Source organism: Equus przewalskii, chromosome 3 (assembly GCF_037783145.1).
Source record: "Equus przewalskii isolate Varuska chromosome 3, EquPr2, whole genome shotgun sequence".
Lineage (NCBI taxonomy): Eukaryota > Metazoa > Chordata > Mammalia > Perissodactyla > Equidae > Equus > Equus przewalskii.
Window position 1 is genome coordinate 47,247,679 of NC_091833.1, and position 20,528 is coordinate 47,268,206.

Below are 20,528 nucleotides of genomic sequence, written 5' to 3' on the forward strand. Positions count from 1 at the left end.
TGTTATTAAAATGATTTGTTTACGCCTGTCTCCCTCATTTGAATGTTGGCTCCTTGAGAGAGACCACTCCACTCCTTCATCTTGACCTTTGCTGCAGTCAAAGTCCGCAGCTCAAAGTGGCTAATGTTTAAAGATAAACTACTGTGCAGTACAACATTATGTATATTTTATATATAGTTTATTTATATTTGTACACGTCTACACACATACATGTAACATATATGCACGTGCATGACACACACACACATATATGTTTTTTTATCCTTTTGTCTATTATTTACTCCCCCAGTAATTCAGGAGCATGATTTGTATTTTTTTCCTAATTCTAAGTCTTTGGCTATCTTTATGTCCCCTGGACTTCTTAAATAGTTTTATTTGGTAAATTACTCTAAGCACTGGAATCTTGACTGGTATAATAAAAGAAATGATGAAAGAATGAAGGGAAGACTACTAAACTATATGACATACCTTATACAATAAGTGAAAAATGTCAACAACTTTATGTGTAATTTCAGCTACGTGCCTCATTTGGCCGTCATATGGCTGCACACTCCTTTCAAAACCTACTCATGTCTTAAAGGTAAACATCTTCATACTGTCATTTAGGCAATCATAGTTATTTCCCTATATCCATGCCAGGGTGCAATATGACAACACTTCGTGATAAAGACTTAAATACGTCAGATTGCCCAAGCAAGTGAGGTAGAATAGTAAAGATTGTATCTTTCTGGCAGCTCTTCATCAGGGTACTGGAGTGTGTAAGGCACTGGAGGCTAATTCCCATTATGTATCATGGATATTGTCTACACTCTACATCTGTCTCACAGACCTGACAGGGAGAGTAATTACTGCTGAGATAAGCCTTTTCTGGAACACATGTAATTAATTTGCCTGGAAAAAGTAGGAAAGTAGCCTGACACTTTAATAATGTTTAAGTATACCTAATCTATTTCTTTTCTGTTCCTAATGTTTCCTAAATACGAGAAAGAAAGAGGATTTCAAAGTACTTACAGCTGTCTGTTCTTATGTAAATCATCCACGGGCCTGTAAGGTTCCATCTTAAAATGACTGGCATGAAATAATACCATAAATTATAATGGAATGTAGAGCAAGTGGGGAGTTACTTTTAAGATGAATCCAGGATATGATTTTCATGCAAAAAGAATGTTCCTGTTATCAAGTAGGAATTATTCTGTTATTAAAGCTTCACAGGCATACAATTTTATTCAATTTGAATTCTGAATATATTTTTAAACCAAATCAAGTGACTCTTCTCTCCAGATTCTTGATAAAGTGCTATTTAGCCATACGTATTTCCTAGTCAGTCTTTTATCTTTAGTTCACCCTTTACTATGCATAGTAACCTGATTACATATAATACAACACTTTCAGTTCTTCACTTGCCTTCAATTTTTCAAAATTCATCAGTTATACATGTGCCTCTATGCAGCCCAACACTTTGCTATTCAAATGTTAACAAATCAGCTGAGAGCTTGGCTTACATTTAAATAAAGTAAATGGCATTTTAAAAAGCTGGGCAAAGATGATTGTTCATATGTTTACTTACACTCAAGTAAGACTATCATTTTCAATATTTGCTTTGGAATGAGAACAAAGAAGGTTGAACAACACAAGAAGGGATATAATTTTTTCTAATTTTCTTTTATGTGATCTAGCTTTCTTGAGTGAGTCTTCACATTGCAGGAGGAAGAAGTGTTCAACTCAGTGATGTATCTACCATATTGGATACTTGGAACAGATCATTTTTAAAACTTCCTCTCCTTCATGAAAAACTTACTTTAAATAATAATCATGACAAAATGAATACTAGTAATGGCCAGAAAAGAAATGTAGCTAGTTAAAACTTTGTTGTAAATATGGTCGTTTCAAAAAGTAATGTTTCAATACACGTAATATTTGTGTAACAAGAGTCTGCAAAAGACACAATTTAGGCGACTACTAAATTGAGCCCTGATGTAATGTTTTTAATCAGTACATTAGTTTTAAAACATACATTTTAAAAAGAAACATACAATTTAAAATGAAAAATAATGTTCAGATTGAAGATATTAAAATTCAGTAAAATATTTAATATATGAACTAAAATTTGCAAGTATTTCCTCCAAAAAAATATATACCTCACAGTTCTCACTCTATTTATTTGTCTTAAATAAATACTCCAAATAGTTACATCAAATGACAGAATGGAAGTAACCAAGGTCCATTCTTTCATCTTACAATAACTACGCTCTCATTGCTTATTTTGAAGTTACTGTTGAATATATTAACACGTAGTACCACAGGGATTAGAAACACAAACTGAGCTTAAAGCTTGCTGGAGGATTTTTGAACTGTTAAATCTGTCTATGTTTCAACTCTATAACTGGAAGTTCTCCCAATTAACTTACATTTAAAAATACACTGTTTATTAAGAGATGAGTAATAAAAATGTGATAAGTGAAATTTTTAAAAGTGCGTGTAAAATGTGAAACTCAATGATAATCTGGAGTTACTAAATACGAATTCAGACCCCAAAAAAATCTTTTCAGAAAGGAGTCTTATCACTGACATTTTTCGAACTGATGGCTTATGGTCAGAGTAAATACAGGTAACTTCTAGTCAGTTTTATTGTTGTTTTAAATGCTCCACAGTCATTGCTCCCCTTACTGATTAGCCGAGAAACACGTGGTGGTGAAGGCAACTGATAGCTTCCACCACCTTCTGACTAGTGTAAATGTTAGGCTGGTGAACAGAGGAAGATTATGAAGGCAACATGGCAACTATTTTTGTTTTGCCCTGTTTTATTTTTCCTTATTGTTGTAATGAGAGCTGTATTAAAGTGTATATTTATCCTTAGACAGGGCTAATAAACTTTTCTGCCCAGAAAACTTACTTTGCTTTTGGGTGGTTCATTTAAACTGGTCTTTTAAGTAGAAATATACACGTTTTTAAAGAAATCTACTGTAAAAAGCTACATTTGATGCTTTTTACTCAGATCAGCTAAAAAACGAATAAAAGTATCCAAATAGAAGAGTGTGAAGTGGTAAAAATCGTGACAGTTTAGAATCATAAATTACTGACAATACACTTTTCTAATGTGGTTATCCATATAAATTCATTAAATATTTTTGACAGAGTATAAGTAACAAATTAGTCGTAAAACAAAACAGTAAATTCATAGCACCATGTACCCATCCTAACTAGGGCAATTTCATTTACCACAGTCTTGGGTCCAACTAAAGTTATTACTCTTTTCATTTGTATGTTACCTTCACTTATTTAGAAATATTTTCAATCAATCTATAAATAAATACCAAATACACTTTCTTCAATTTCTGTTATCATACAGAGCACACTTTTCACCCACAGTGTAAAACCGTTTATAATTCCTGAAACCATTTACAAGATAAATAATCATTTACAAGAAAATATCTGTCCCCCCAAAACACAAGGTTACACTTCACCATCAATGTTTATGGTAAATCTCTCAGATTTATTTTAGGCACAAGAAGTTAATATTTACGATGTCCCTCAGTCCCATACTAGCAATAAAATTACACTGCATTCTTCAAAGAGACCTTCACTAAATAGTGAAGAAAAGATCTAAACTTTCATAAGTGAGAAAAATATTTCTCTGCTTTATATCATTAAATTTAATAAAGTTAAACCTAAGGTTAAAAATAATACATGATTATTTTAAATACCTTTTATCATTATAATTTAATTTGATAAAGTACTCTTACTTTAGCCGTTATGTTTAGACTTCTGGTCTAAATCTACACCTGTGCATTAAATACCTTAAGAAAGTACATTCAGGAAATCCTCAAATCTCTGTGCTGGATGGAAAAGCTAGATTTTTAATATTCACAGAATTTAATATATTCTACAAAATAAACAAACATATTCTAAAATATATAACCAAATATTAATTATCAAAACTTATTACTGACTCTGAATGTTAGTTCTTTTCTATCTTCAATTAATATCTTGCCTAATGAACACAATTTTGAATAATTCTCAGCAAAGTATATGTCACAGCTTTTCATCTCATTTTCTACTCTGATCTAATAATTCACAGTAGTCCTTAGCAATCATCTTGTCCAGGGTTTTGTTTTGTTTATGTATTTGACTGATTGATTTTTATTCTCAGATGTGACTTTTTGTCAACTAGAATCTTACAGAGAATTATGATATGCAAAAACAGTACAATCATAACTGCTGTTGTTAAGGGGTTGTGGTGAGGGGGTGGAATTCCACAAGACCTCGCCAATACTCTTATTTCCCCACTGTGAACTAAATATTTACGTCTCACAAACTTCACATGTTGAAGTCTTCTCCCCCAATGTGACTGTATTTGGAGGCAGGGCCTTTGGGGGTTAATTGGGGTTAGATTAGGTCATGAAGGTAGGGCCTTCATATTGAAATCAGTGACTTTATAAGAGAGTGTCTCTCTCCCTCCCTGGCTACATGCACCAGAGAAAGGCCGGGTGAAGACAGAAGGAGATAACAGCCATCTACCAGCCGGGAAGAAGGCTCTCACCAGACATGGAATCTGCCGCCACCTCGATCTTGGACTTCTGGCATCCAGATACGTAATAAATGTCTGTTGTTTAAGCCACCCAGTTTATGGTATTTTGTTATAGCAGCCCAAGCAGACTACGATTCCCCCAACACACACAGATCACAGGATGAAAACCACCAAATGCATCTAAAGTCATTTATTTTCCAAAGAGATGGTTGATTTTTTTCTGATTGTAAGAGAAATATATACTTGTTACTAAAAGTGAAACACTAGCAAATTATATAAAACAGAAATTAAACATTCTCATGTTACCTAACAATAAGTATCGTTAATTATACTAGATTTTCTATGTACATATATTGTTTATATCATGTTATTATATGCAGTTCTAAAATCTACTTCTCTCCACTTAATAATTTTATAAATATACAGCTATGTAAACATATATTGTGTAATATAATATATGCTATACCTATATAAATATATTGTAATTTGTTTATCAAATTCACTATTGATGAATATTTAATATCCTTCTATATTTCTAGTGTTATGGTAATTTTATTTGAAAATCGAAGAAACTGAGGCCCAAATACCGAAGTCTAGTTACATAGGCAACGAGGCTAGACACTCATATTTTGATTTTTCATATCACTATATTGATTCACTCTCCTCTTCAAACAAAAAAAGGTAAGTCCACAGGAAGATGAAGGCAAGAAATGCCTCCTTTGTTCTATTTCTCATTTACTATTCTAACCCAATGTAAAGTTGACCAAACCTGGGGCATGCTTTGGATTTCACGTAATGTGGTTGACAGTGAATTCTTGCTGAGAGGTAGACTGTGGCGGAGGAGACTGCACAATGCAATTAATTTTGGGTTTGCTCAACAGAGGGAACATGAAGAAAGAGTTTCAAAAGAAGATAGATAATATCCTCAATACAAAACCCTGACACCATCTTCTCTCAAGCAACACTAACTTCTAAGCTGAAGCAGAGGCTGTGGCAGGAAGGCAAGGCTCAAAGGCGTGCATGGGAAAGTTCAGGTTCTGATGGGAGTTGGGAGAAGGGAGGAGGCTCAAGACTTTGTTCTCCTCTGGGCTTAACTAGTGCTAGTAGACTAGCAGCCAATACGTCTGGATTAAGGATGAAAAATCAGAGCTTCTAGAGAGAGCATTGCTGATGGAATATAGGCGGCCTTGCAGGGAGGGTAATACTTTCCTGATTTATTATCCCAGAAGGATCTGCAGAGTATTTCTGGCCGGGTAAACTGCAGTGCAGCCACCCAGACGGGTCAGCAGTGTTCTACGACGTGTAACTGAGAAGATTTCAGGGTGTCACAAAAGAAAACTGAAGACTAATAATCTTTAAGTTTGTTTGTTGTCATCAGCCAACAAAAGCAGATTTTATTGGGCCTTTGATCATTTGTGGGTTGAATTTTCCAAGTTTTTTACCTGAGTACTGAGGATAAGTAGAGAAATGAACAAGCAAAAGAAAGTAATAGTGTGTCTTAAGAGAACCAAAGACCCTAGGAAGAAAGGACAAGTGAAACATCAAGGACAGGCCACTTCAAGTGCAAGAGAAATCCTACAGGGCACAAATGACAAATTAACAAAAAAAAAATACTAAGAATATTTAACAGTATATAATTAAAGCATCAAAATTATTTTCTAGGGGCCGGCCTGGTGGCGCAGCAGTTAGGTTTGCACATTCTGCTTCTTGATGGCCCAGGGTTAGCAGGTTCAGATCCCGGATGCGGACAAGTCACCGCTTGGCAAAAAGCCATGGTGTGGTAGGCGTCCCATATATAAAGTACAGGAAGATGGGCATGGATCTTAGCTCAGGGCCAGTCTTCCTCAGCAAAAACAAAGAGGAGGATTGGCAGCAGTTATCTCAGGTCTAATCATCCTCAAAAAAAAAAATAATTTTTGAATTTGAATATTTACTAGACTATAAAAGTATAGTTATTGTTGAGAATCAAATTGGTGGCTTAGAATATTAGTGGAAGAAATTTTAGTTCAAGACAAAACAGTTCAATACGAAGAGAAAAATATAAAGGACTTGAAGGATTGATCTATGAGACCAAATATGGAAATACAGGTTTCAGGAGGAAAATAATTCTCTAATTTGAAGGAAGACTTGAATCGATTGAATAGGATTACTGAATACCAGTCAGAATTAAGGAAGAAAAATAATGTTACACACATACATAAACAACGAAAAAGTGTCATGTGCAGCCTCTGAATCTAAAAAACTATGGAGTATCATCTACTAAGAAAGAAGGTCCAAGACCTGAAAATACTAGGCTTACACATGGCATCTGTCTCAGCTCAGGCTGCCATCACAAAATCCCATAGACTGAGTGGCTTAAAAAGCAGAATTTAATGTTTTCACAGTTCTGAAGGCTGGAAGTCCAAGACCAGGGTGCCAGCATCGCTGGGTTCCAGTGAGGGCTCTCTTCCTGGCTTGCAGAAAGCTGCTGTCTTGTTGTGCGTTCACATGGCCTTTCTTTGGTGCCTGTGCATGGAGAGAGAGAGATGTCTCTTTTTCTCTTCTTACAAGGCACGAATCCTATCAAATTAAAACTCTACCCTTATGACTTCATTTAACCCTAATTACCTCCTAAAAGCCCTGTCTCCAAATAGAGTCACACGGGGGTTTAAGAGTTCAACATATGAATTTTAGGGGGACACAATTCAACCCATAGCAGTATCCTTCATCTTTCAAGGTAAAGAGATATTCAAAGATTTAGAGACTATACCATCAATGTCCCATCTGAAGGAAACACAGGAAAGGATTCTAACCAAAACTAAGTGAATCAGAAGAGAACATAGAACATGAAATGAAGAAAGATGAGGAGGAGGAGAAACAGTGATGTGTAATAAATCCTATACTACTCAGTTCAAATCTAAATAGATAATAATACTGTGACTAGTGATTTTCAAATATAAGTCACAAATAAGTATTTTTGAAAGAGAAGAAATATGTTTCAAAGGAAAAGCAACTAAAAGAACTGAAATCACTAAAAGTCCTCAACAAGCTCAGCAAAAGTCATATGTTTCTAGGGGAGGGGAGAGAGAGGAAAGGAAAAACATTTTAAATGATCTCATTTGATGGGAGAGTAGTCTTAAACTTGAGAAGATGATTTCAAATGTTGTTTGGCTTATTCCAATATTTTGTGAACACACTTTATAAAACCACTACAAGCTATAATTTATTGTCAACATTAAAAATATTGTTTCCATAGCCCATGTCGCACAGATTCAGAGCCCTTCACATTACCTCACAGCAGTGCAGAGGAGACTTATTCTGTCATAAAGCTGCTGGGAGCAGATATCCCATGTCGGGACCAGTTCCTTCCTGTTTACCATACCCAAAACTCTTATCTGAAGGGTCTATTTCTTGTTTTCTCCAATTAGTTGCCCCACCACATGTACAATCCCAGGACACTCTGATATTGTAATACTTAATATCTCCTTGGACATCATAAAATATGTGCAAATGATTATTTTTATCTGTTCAAAAAATCAATCTCACCAATGTAAGTGATGCATACAAATTACAGGGATAATAATTTCAGACGTCTTGAAATTGCTCCCAAGAGTACAAATCCCTCGTTTTCTTCTTTTTAAAGACAACGGGAAGGGACAAATTGAAAGTTGACTACAGAACACACACATATTATAAATGCAGTTAATAATGTGGACAATTTGCCCAAACAACATTAATATATAATCCCAAATCAAAATTACTTTGTTTCTTAGTATATTTATGCTTTGTAAAATCTACCAACCTAGCAAGAAAGAAAAGTTGAACCAAGGTAATAATTCTGAAATCATAGACTAGAGAAAGAATGATAATGTTTGAAAAGTGCATTTAGCGCTTGAAAAGAAATACAATAGAACTCTTTGTCTGCAATTTTACTCGCTAATACTAAGTTTCATAAGTTAAACAGTATGTGCTATGGACTAAATTGTGACCCTCCCAAATTCCTATGTTGAAGCCCTAAACCCCAGTGTGATGGTATTTGGAGACGGGGTCTTTGGGAGATGATGAGGTCAGGAGGGAGGGGTACTCCTGATGGATTAGCACCCTTATAAGAAGGGACATCAGAGAATTCACACCCATTTTCTCCCCCTCCCTCTTTCCATGCACATGCACTGGGCAAAGGCCATGTGCGCACCTAGCTAGAAGCAGCCATCTGCAAGCAAGGAAGAGAGCTCTCACCAGAACCCAACCATGCTGGTACCCTGACATTAGACTTCCAGCCTTCAGGACTTCAAAAATATAAATTTCTGTTGTGTAAGCCACCCAGTCTATAGCATTTTGTTATGGCAGCCCTAGCAGCCTAAAGCAGCATGAAAATGGCTATTTATGTAAATAGTTAAAAGAGAGGTCCATCCCTTCTGCAGAATTTCTGTTTTACTGGGTATCAACAAGTAAATGTCTATCTTACACAATTTCATTGGGGACTATAATTTAATCTAAAACCCTAAAGTAATGCTTCTCAATTGGGGGCAATTTTGCCTCTACGGACATTTGACAAAGCCTGGAGGGTACTACTGGCATCTAGAAGGGAGAGGCCAGGGATGCTGCTAAACATCCTACAACACACAGAACAGCCACTTACAACAAAGAATAATCTGGCCCAAAATGTCAACAGCGCTGTTGTTGAGAAACACTGATCTAAAGATAAAGAAATAACTGAAAATTCACATCTAAAAACATTTCTTTTGGGTCTGACCCCATGGCCGAGTGGTTAAAGTTCCACCTTCTGCCTTGGCAGCCCAGGTTCATGGGTTCAGATCCCAGGTGTGGACCTAATCCACTCATCAGCCATGCTGTGGAGGCATCCCACATACAAACTAGAAAAAGATTGGCACAGATGTTAGCTAAGGGCTAATCTTCCTCAACTAAAAAAAAAAGCAAAAGAGAGGAAGATTGTCAGGAGATGTTAGCTCAGGGAAAATCTTCCTCACCAAAAAAAATTTAAAAAAAATCTCTTTTGCCCCAAACCCACACTGCCCTTGATTTTTTTAAAACTCCTGAAACTATCAAAATAAGGCTAAATAAGTAAACAAAGAATTATAAAAAAAAATAAAGCTTTCTTAATATTAAGTTGAGTATAAATCTTTTCTTGGTATAATTACATCTAAATTTGTTTTATGCTATATATGTGTAGATAAAATTGCTTATGATAATAGCAGTTGTCAAGAAATGAGAGACCATGATAAACAATAAGAACTAAACTAGTTCTAAATTACAGATTATAAATCTGTATTATAATAGGGTTCACGTAAACTGATTTTTAAAATGTTATGAAATTTTCAAATTTAGGCAGGTAAAGTATGAAGGTAAAGTTTAACCGCCACCTTGTCAAAATGTCAATAGTTATTATCAGGATCAGAAGTACTAGGACCTAATTTTCAATGGAGTCAAGTGGTTTGTATTGCTTTTATGTGATTGCCATCCCTCCTTTGTGCTCCAAATCCAGTTTTAATGACACCTTTTTCTTTTTGTGATGTTTCTTCCTCCTTAAATTCTTAAATCATCGCTTATACACTTTCCTCTTCAACTACAGTCCTCTTTAATAAAACAAACTATATTTTCAAAAGCTAACATTTTCCTTTGTTGAAATATTCAAGATGATTACACAAACTACATAGCACAAAAATTAAAACAGTACCTTGATTGTTACCTGGGAAATTTTAGAGGTTAAGTAGTCAATTTGGGTAATTCAAGTTTAAAGGAGAAAAAAACAACTAGTGCTTCACTTTACTGAATCAGCCAAAGGAAGACTTTTTTTTAGAGGGAGGTGTACTAAATTACTTTAATCATAGCTTTGCAATATTGGCTCTGAAAGTAATCATTTTTTTCTCATTTCATTCAACAAATGACGGTCTGATTTCTTGTATATGCTATGTTTTAAATATGATCACAATCATTGTTGATGGGAAGAAATGAATGCTTCTTTGTGAGTTACGTATCCAAAATAAGCATTCTCTGACAAAATGAATGATAGATTCTCTGCTGTTAAAACTGATGAATCTATGCAGCCATTATGTAGCCATTAGGCAGCCATACATGTAGATAATAAATATCTACATAGGATTTGTATTGAACTCAAAGACATTTTTGTATGCTATATAAAGAAATCTTGATTACATAACATATATATGGTTACATTAAATATCCAAATGTTTTCCTTATATAATATGTAAAATTTATATTATAAATCACTAACATATTTATAAAAGTTGACTCCCAGTTATATATGACATGTTCTTTTTGTCTGTTAATACAATTACTATACTAAGTACTGGTTTATGGGTTTTCTTCTTTTTTGTAGACTACTTCATGTTCACCACCCAAAGTCTAATTGCCATCCATCTTATTGGTTTTCCAAAGCCACAATAATATGCTTCTGGGACCCATAATCATCATCAATGCAATCATATAACATAGTGTAAATAGAGGTCAAGTTTCAGTAAAAACGTTGTCAGCTGTCAAGAATCAAAATATGCTCCAAATTTGTCTGCTGTCTCACTAACATGTTAAGAGTTCTCAGAAGCTTGATGGTCTATAAAATCTGTTTTATCATTTAATTATATTTAATAATTACATAATACATCATTCATTGGTGTAGGATTTGTTTTTTACCTTGATAATGAGTCAGGGTCTCTTGTATAGTATTTCTTCATTTTACTGGTATTGTTAAGAGTGCTTGCTGAATTAAAACTCCTTTTTCATTCTTTTCTTTTTCATCCTTGTTATAGAGAACTATCATTTTTTAATTTATATCCAGAGTAAACATGTCTTATTGTGAAATGCTGTTCATATACATATATAAATTGAAAACACATACTTAGAAAAAGTAGTGCCCACTGCTATTCCTGTTAAATACCAAATGTGTCTTCATGTTATGAAAGTATATAACATTTTGTTTGTTTGTTTTGAGGAATATTAGCCCTGAGGTAACTGCTGCCAATCCTCCTCTTTTTGCTGAGGAAGACTGGCCCTGAGCTAACATCTGTGCCTATCTTCCTCTACTTTATACATGGGACGCCTACCACAGCATGGCTTTTGCCAAGTGGTGCCATGTCCACACCCAGGATCCGAAATGGCAAACCCGGGCCGCCAAGAAGCGGAATGTACAAACTTAACCGCTGTGCCACCGGACCGGCCCCAAGTATATAACATTTTTAATGTCATATTAAAAAACACCCTAGAAATATGAATTACACACATTTCATATTTTTGCGTATTTTTTACATATTTGGGATTTATATAATATATCTATATTAACAAAGTCTCATTAGGTTAACACATTTTCGGTAACTTTATGAAAATACAAAGTAAAACATGTTTTTGTTTGCAAGATTATTGAGTACTTTGCTTAATATTACATGATTGTATCTCTGTAGCAGTATGGAGTTAAATCATGCAATTTACAAAATAAAATGTGACCTTAGCCTTCACGATTTTTGATAAATACAGCTGAAATGTCTAACCCTGGTCCAGTGATCTGTTTCTGGAATTACAGAAAGTTCAATATACATCATAAAACATCCTCTGTTCTTCAGCTTGTCAAAGATCTACAGTTCATTACTGTAGGATTATAAAATTGATAATTAATCAGATTGAATCACCAACGGTTTATAAATAATTAAAAATCTTAGCATCAATAAATAAGTTATTGTAGGGTTTATAGCAAATAACCTTGCAAGGAAAGTACACTTGTGGGCCAAATATTGTTATCACTTACCAACTCTTCCTGAAGTTGTGAAATGAGTTCATCCCTCTCTTTCAGCTGCAGCTTCAGCATTGAGCATTCATCTTTCATTATATCCTATAAAAACATCAAAGAGACGGAATAGGCTTAGCCCTTTCACTTTGCTCTTGATAAGGAAAGTCAGCTTTACACAGTGGGAGATAATTGCATCTGACTAATGAAACCAAGTTCCTCTAGTGTGTGATATTTTTAAATAAAATAAATTCCCTTTAGTGTGATATTTTTCATAATATATTCTAAGTTGCAAAATAAACCAGCTAATGTATCCAAAGATGTTATCATGCTATAAATGATGAGATATATAGAGATAGATATACACACAGGTTTTTTTCTTATATAAGTCTTTTTTTTTTTTCCTTTTGGTATGCATTTGCTCATTTTGCTGCCTAAAACAGAAACCAGGGAGTCACCCTAAATTCTTACCTTCCATTCCTATGCACACATAATCAGTGGAATAAAAACAACTGTACTCTAAAAGAGATACTTTACCTACCATTTGTTCCCCTACTATAATTAAATATTAATTCCCAAACCAACGGCTGTGGTACAGTCTTTATCTTTAATGGCGTTCCTATAACATTTGTCCCTTTCACTAAAGTTCTATCTTTGGGTATGTAATCTTCTCACTCTGCACGTATACTCAACCATAGCCTTTATGTACAAAAACATCCACATCTATGCTCTTTATAACTCTCTGACGGTAACTCTCAGATACAACTACTTAATCAAGACCTATTTATCTTCCAAACGTCAACCCATAAATGAAAGTACTTACTGAATATATACTCAGCTTTGTTCCATAGACATTCCAAGGCAAGCTTCATTTCAACATCCTTTACCCCTACTGCCAAACTTCACTTCTACTTCTTTCTCCCATTATCTTCCTATTTCCTAAAAGCATAAGCAGAAAGCCGTCCTATACTCTCAACTCTTACTTTGAACCAAATCTGGTACCAAATTCTTGAACCTCCATTTCCTGGACTCTGTCCCTCAGTGACTTAGTCTAGGTGCTTCCTGCTTCTTACCTGACTTTACTGCAACAGCCTCTAAAGTGCTTTCCTCTATCACTTTCCCCATCTGCCAGAGATATTTTCCTAAATGGGAATTAATTGCATCACTTTTTAATTTAACACCTAATCACCCCTTCTTTCATGAAAAAAAGGGGGAAGGGTAAAAACTCTTTAGCATAGTGTATAGTGCCTTTTATTTTCTGCTACTTGCTTATTTCCAGAGTTTCAAAGTTTTTCATTTCCAACTTTATTACAACATTTGCTCACTCCTACAGAACTGAAATGCAAAATGTTGTTTCACATCTCCTTGCTTTACACATGCACATCTCCGGATAACATTGCCTTCTACCCACTGCATCCCGCTATCCCTACAATTTCTCGTGCTCTAAGATGCATTTCAAGCATTACTCATTCCACCAGGGAGCTTCCCCTTGTTGGCTGAGTGATGATGTACCCCTTGAGGGTGAGGGCATGCTCCATGGTGTCTAAACCACACATCGTTTCATATAGTCCTAATACTTCATGTGTCATTTGCTCATTCCCCAGCCTCAGTGGACTAGAGCCCTCCATCCTTGAGTGGACAGACTATTTCATTAGCATATCATCAGCACCAAACACTGTACTTGACACACACAAAATGCTCAAATCCATGTCTCCTTCCCATAAAATGACCAAATAAACAGCATAAATCTTAGGAGAATTCCCACTTTTTCTGCTTATGTTACCCTTATCTGAGCTGACAAAGAAGAAAACAGCTAATGGATTACAGAAAACAGAATACTTGTATATTCTGGTTCTCATGGTGTTAGTAATTTCTGCTTCCTCTATACTAAGCAATAAAGAACAGATATTTTAATTTACGAATATCTCTTTTCATTTGCTGGCCACCAGCTTGATTGGGAGATAATTATCTCTGTCTATTCCTTCTCTTTTATAGTAGTCCAATCTTTCCTAAATCATGGGTTTGCATGGATAGAGTTCATACTCATCATTTTTAATATCAATGCAGAGGAAAAATTGGCAGACTTCAAAGGTAGATAAGAGAGTAATGATGTTTCCCAGAATCAGAGAGATCTAGGATCACGTCCTCGGTGCTTCAATGAACTAGCCCTGTGGTTCTGTGCTAGTTACTTCTTTGAGCCCCATGATAACACCAGACCATAAATTACCTATAACAAAAACTCTATTGTACTAGTACTTATATTCCTGAAGTCTTGTATAATATCTCATTTAAAAATTTAAATCCCTTCATAAAAAAAAATGCTGTCACAGGTTGGAGTTTCCAGGAAACAAATACTGAGGTGGAGTTAAGGGTGCTACAGGTTTATTGGAGAATAAATCCATGTGAAAAGTAAAGGGTGGCGGCCAGCCCAGTGGCGCAGCAGTTAAGTTTGCCGGTTCTGCTTCAGCAGCCTGGTGTTTGCCAGTTTGCATCCCAGGTGCAGACCTACGTACTGCTTGTCAAGCCATGCTGTGGCAGGCATTCCACATATAAAGTAGAGGAAGATGGGCACAGATGTTAGCTCAGGGCCAGTCTTCCTCAGCAAAAAGAAGAAGATTGGCAGCAGATGTTAGCTTAGGGCTAATCTTCCTCAAAAAAAAAAAAAAGAAAGAAAGAAAGAAAAGGGGAAGAATTCTAGCAGGGCAAGGGGACAGTTGGACCAAGAGTCATACCCAACAAATCCTCTGCCAGCTAAATGAGGAGCTTCAGAGCCAAGATCTCCTGTTATAGGGATCCCTTGTTGACAGGAAGGGGGTAGGCTCTTATACCACTCCCTGTTCAATCAGTGGTTGGGAGCTGCCTCAAGAAAAACTGGATCTCAGCTGCTGTTACTTTATTCAGTAAACGGAAAGCCCGCACAGAGATGAGCTTGACTTCAGCTGGAAAACTGGGGCAGGCCCTAAAGGTGTTAACAGCTGGAGGCAGTCAGCTGACCACAGGATTTGCATCTGGGCAGTGAGTCCATTACTGAAAGGGGGTCTGAGGCTCAGCTTGAATCTACTGCGACTGTTTTTTCTCCATTAATTATCAACAATATTTTTGTATGTTAATTAATTAATATTTTGTTGATTCGTTTAAAATGAAGACTTGTCTATATTGTGGCTAATAGGAATTGTAAAGAAACTTGGTTTTCCAAAAAAATATGCTCACTTTACAACACTCTCTGCTTTTATTCCTGGGGAACTTTTTCAAGAAGTTTATAATCTTGAAGCTTTAAATCAGGTAGGTGGTAATAAATCATTTGCATTTACTTATGGAATAACACATATTAAATACTTATCATATGTCATCAGAAGCCAATTTATAAAAGCTTTGTCTATGAATGACTTTGCAAATGAATCTTAGTTACTCAGTTTGTTTTTTGTTGTTATTTGTTCATGTGGCAACATTTACCGAAGTATCTAATGTGCAAAATTAAAGCCCTTGAACAACTTTTACTCTCAGAAGAAGGCTGATAGCAATATTCCCTCAATATTCTCACTATATTTGCAAAATTCTAGGACATATTTGGCAGAATAATCTATTGAGTTAGAAAACATATTGATGTGTAGAATTAACTGGATTTAAATATTCTTTTTTGTTTTTGTTTTTTTGTGAGGAAGATTGTCCCTGAGCTAACCTCTGTGCCAACCTTCCTCTATTTTGCATGTGGGATGCTGCCACAGCATGGCTTGATGAGCAGTGTGTAGGTCCACACCTGGGATCTGAATCCACAAACCCTGGGCCACCAGAGCAGAGCTTGTGAACTCAACCACTACACCACTGGGCCAGCCCTATTTCTTCGTTTTAAAAAGAAGGTTATTCCATTAGCGTGTAGGCTAATGTAACCAATTTAAACTTATGCTTATTTAAATGCATACTATTAATTGATAGGAAAATATATAATTTAATAATTATGACATTCTCTGCTTCTCATTCAAGTATAATTAATTTTTAGGACTAAAATTCAATTCTATTATTTCCTAATTCAATAATTATTCATAAATATGGGACTCGTAGTGTGGTAGATTACAGATGGTTACAATCCTTTGCTACTATTCCCATTGAAAGATGGAGTCTAACGCCCTCTCCTTGGATCTGAGCTGGTCTTATAGACTTGCTTGACCAACAGAATTCAATGGTAGTAACTCTGCATGACTTCCAGGGCTTGATCAGAAAAGGCCTCTCAGCTTCAGTGATTGGTCTCTTAGAATGCGCCCCCTCAGGTTACGTCCTTGCTGAAAGAACCCAGCAGGCAGGCTAAGTACAAGCCACACTGAGCTTCCATTGAGAGTCCCATATGAGCTTCGAAAGGGCATCAACTGCCAGCCCTGAGAGTGACCCATCTTGCACATCCAGCCCAGTGGAGCCTTCAGGTGACCAAAGTCCCAGCCAATATCTCACCATAACTGCCTGAGTGGAATTATTTCCAAATCCCTGACTTACAAAATTGTAAACAAAAATAAAAGTATAGTTTTAAGCCACTAAGTTTTGGGGTGATTTGTTATAGAGATCACCAGAATATATGGATAAACTCTAAATTATTATAATTATAATTAGTGTAAACTATGACTCACTATAGTACAAAAATGTTTATAGAGCTAATTTTTTAAATAAAATATTTTGTGAATTAATTTATGATTTCTGTGACTTGTTACATTATATTTAGTGTAAGTTTCAAATAACTCATTTCATGCATCAAAGGAATATTTATGTTCTCATTATATAACCTACCAGAGAATCAGAAATACAGATGTAAAAATTCCTTACAAATTATCTTAATTCTTTTATTTTATAAATTTGAAAAGTTAGAGCCAGACACCCAGATATTTGGGTAATTTGTCCCAAATTCAGTTAGCTGACTCCAGACCCACATATTCTATAATTTATTTTTGCCTGGAATTAGAATCACCTCATGGCCTAAGACTGTTGTATAAACAGAAATCAAGTGCCAAAAAATTAAAGGCAAATAAAATCTGTAAATCACCTTGAAAATGATCTTAGGTAGAAAATAGAAATGCAGATTAAAAAATCAAATAATAATTTCTAATTCACAAACCTCCACAGAATTCCTCAGGTAAAATTATGAACATAATTCTTGGCTACTGGTTACAAAATTGGTATTAAGTCATCATGACTCTCTTTCTATTTATAGACTTCTGGTCTTCTCTCTGGAGGGCTTTTCTTTATGACTTACAAGCTGTTTCCTCATTCTTGTAAATGAAAAGGTCAAAAGATTAAAACATAAAGAAAGCAGACAGCTCCATGAGAGTAAACAAGGACAGAAAGAATGCTATGAACAAGTGAAGAAAGGGAAGAATGAAATAGGAATACGGAGGAGAAGACTGCAGGGCAGAGATTAGAAAACACAAAAATGTATCACAAGTAACAGTGTCGTTTTCAGCTCTACCTAAAGAACTGCCCTCATAGAATTCTTCTATTAACTTAGCTTTAAGGTAGCAGCTGTCTGCAAAACCCGGGGATCTAGTGAAAGAAAGCAGTGCAGGCACATACTCATCGAAGCAGGGCCGTAAGAGGAATTGCTTTTCGAATACCGAGAAAAAGGTCAATAAAAGCACTACTCTAATTCCTTGTTATTTAAAATTATTTGAAAAAATTATGAATTATTTCAGTATCAATAATTGCTACATGACGCTATAAAAATTAATTTTCTGTTTACAAACATCCAATTAAAAAAGATCCTAGATTTGACTTTAGACACTCCCTTGAGATGAACTAACATTCTATTGACTTTAAACAATAACAGTGTGCTTTTTTCTAAACATTTTTTTTTCATAAAAATAAAAAAGGCATGATAGGTGTTCAAAGGGTGTTCAAAGTGAGTATCTTAAATGTGTATTTTTTAGCATATAAATCAAATAAGGAAACAGCATTATGCCTTGACACAGTGACGCACTGGCTATGATTTTCAAGCAATTAAAGAAGAGACTGGATATCAGCATAATCTTTTCATTTGCAAGTGTTACTCTTAGGAAATCTTAAGATTTATTACTGATCTCCATCACTCAAAAGATAATGAAAACACTATCTTATTGTATACATAGGGGCTTTATTATTTATACAATACTTTTATGTACTGAATTTCTTTTTACTACCAGAATCTTTCCTGATCAGTTATTGAACAAAACGGTACATTTCTAGGAAAAGTAGGGCCTTAGGCAGAAAAACGAAGCAGAGAAGACAATAGCAGCAAAGATAAAATAAAAGGAAACCATTGATAATAATATCAAGACCCTTAAGTTGTGTTCATTAACCTCTCAACAAAGTTCATAGCATTCCTACATTTTTTTGGAACAGTTAAAAAACATTAGCCTACACTGAGAAATTTGCTAAGAAGTTAAAACAGCTCCGTGAGACTACAGGCTTGTCATTTTCAAGTTGTTAAGGTCTTCTTAGATTCACTTTCTTTCATCAGTAAGAAAAAATTGAGTTGCACAACTTTCCTAACATAAAGTGCTCCATCTTACTTAAAGCTTTTCTATATAGTAAGCGAACAGAGCATGTTAACCGAAGTCATGATCCTTACATAAAACTTAGAGTTTTCACTATCCTATTCTTTGTTTCACCCGGTTCTTTTGTGAAAATTAAAATTTAAAAAAACCAAACATTGGTATTTTATTTTCTAAAGCCTTCTTAAATGGATAGTATTTTGCAGGTAAAGGATGAAAAGCAAATCTCCAAGTGTTATAGAACGAGTTAGTAGGCATGACAAATTAGCTTCCTGATCTCCTAAACCCATGGGTTCCATCAAAACTAATTATGAACTATACTTAAGACATAAAAATCTTTATAATCTCATCAACAAAGAGTTGCTCAACAGAGAAAGTCAACAAGTGATAAAGTAATATTAACTTCTATTCTGCCATTGGACTTGCTTGATATGAAATTCTTAGGGAAAGAAATGTCCCCGAGAGGTCTTGAGATTCTCTGATACCAGCATTTTTTCTCTCATAGAAGACAGGCACAGTTGTCACATTATACCTGTATTCCTTAATCAAGGTAGGCAATTGCCTAAATGACCCTTCCCACAATGTAGATTACACAGGAAAAAAATGAAATGGCTAAAAACATCCAGTTAAAAGTTCCTCTCTGTTATGAAGGTGTGAGAGATCAGAATTTACCACCCCAAAATGTGTCTCTTTGGCTTCATTATTTTTTGAAAAAACAAGATTCAGAAAGAAACTGACCTTTCCCCTAGCTGCCCAAAAGAATTTAAGATAGAAGTCCTGGCCCAGAGAGGAGCTATCATCATAGATAACTCTAGGTATGAGAGACAGAAAGGCATCTCGCAAGGCCCATTTTTATCAAAGTTAGATAGTCCAGCAAACTGTTGTTTACCAAGCATTTGCTTTTCTATCTCCATGTGAATTGCCTTCCTCCCCTTTGAAGTCTCAAACCACTACTCCCAACATGCGCCTTTGTCTTTAGCTGAAAATGCGACTTAAGCTGGTGGCTTCAGCCACTGCGGTGAGTTACTCAGATTTCCTGGGTTTCTCCCATGTACACGTTATTAAACTTCGTGTGATTTTCTCCTGTTGTTCTGTCTCACGTCGATTTAATTCTTAGATCAGCCAGCAGGACCCAGAGGGTAGAGGAATAGTTCTTCCTCCCCTACAAAGGCATGCTTGCTTTCTTTTCATGCTTTAAGTAAGGAATAGGGGACATCTTATCCTTTCATATCCTGAATGAAGTAAGAGAATGCTGTTTGAACATAACTATGAACTTAGTTTCTGGGAAGGAAAAGTAATCAAAGACATCAAACACATCCCATTCCCCACCTAGAAGAGTGTAATACAGTTGTTTTGTTTTATTCTGTTTAAAATGCTATCTTGACCCAGTTTTGAGGCTCTGGCTAGAGGCCAGTTAGTTCCCCTCCTTGAACAGATGATTAAGTCCACACTCCAAACACTTCCCTTATTGAGCTCTCACACTCCAGGGCTTTTATGTACCAGCTCCACCAGGTCAAGTACCAGGCACCTAGTGACAGCCTCTATGCCCCAGAGCTCCTGAAATGATTCAAATTAGCCAATCCTCAGGGAGCCCTGGGAACCTACCTAATCCCATCCTGCTTGCCATACATACATGGCCCCCTACAGCTCCAGTTTACTGTTATTCTGTCCCGGGGGCAACCTCCTGCAAGGCCTTGCCTGAAAGCCTTCTCTCATTTGGAGGTGTAAGTAATAAAGAGTTCTGCCTTTCACCTGAGTG

General features: G+C 35.6%; 1 protein-coding gene and 1 long non-coding RNA gene across 8 annotated transcripts in view; one reads left to right on the forward strand and one right to left on the reverse strand.

The window, feature by feature from the left end:
- LOC139082521 (uncharacterized) overlaps nucleotides 1-4,601 on the forward strand; it is a 45,600-nt gene extending 40,999 nt beyond the window's left edge. The window contains exon 4 of the long non-coding RNA XR_011538610.1: nucleotides 4,477-4,601. This is a non-coding gene — a long non-coding RNA (uncharacterized lncRNA). The remainder of the gene's footprint in view (nucleotides 1-4,476) is intronic.
- Nucleotides 1-20,528, reverse strand: part of CCSER1 (coiled-coil serine rich protein 1) — a 1,207,616-nt gene that overhangs the window by 624,363 nt on the left and 562,725 nt on the right. For 6 of the 7 annotated variants that reach the window (XM_070614289.1, XM_070614290.1, XM_070614291.1 and 3 more), the window contains one exon: nucleotides 12,282-12,365. In XM_070614289.1, the coding sequence (XP_070470390.1) occupies nucleotides 12,282-12,365 (84 nt within the window). Of the gene's footprint in view, nucleotides 1-2,446; nucleotides 7,034-12,281; nucleotides 12,366-20,528 lie in introns of those variants that run through there. The other variant, XM_070614292.1, reaches the window with a different exon arrangement.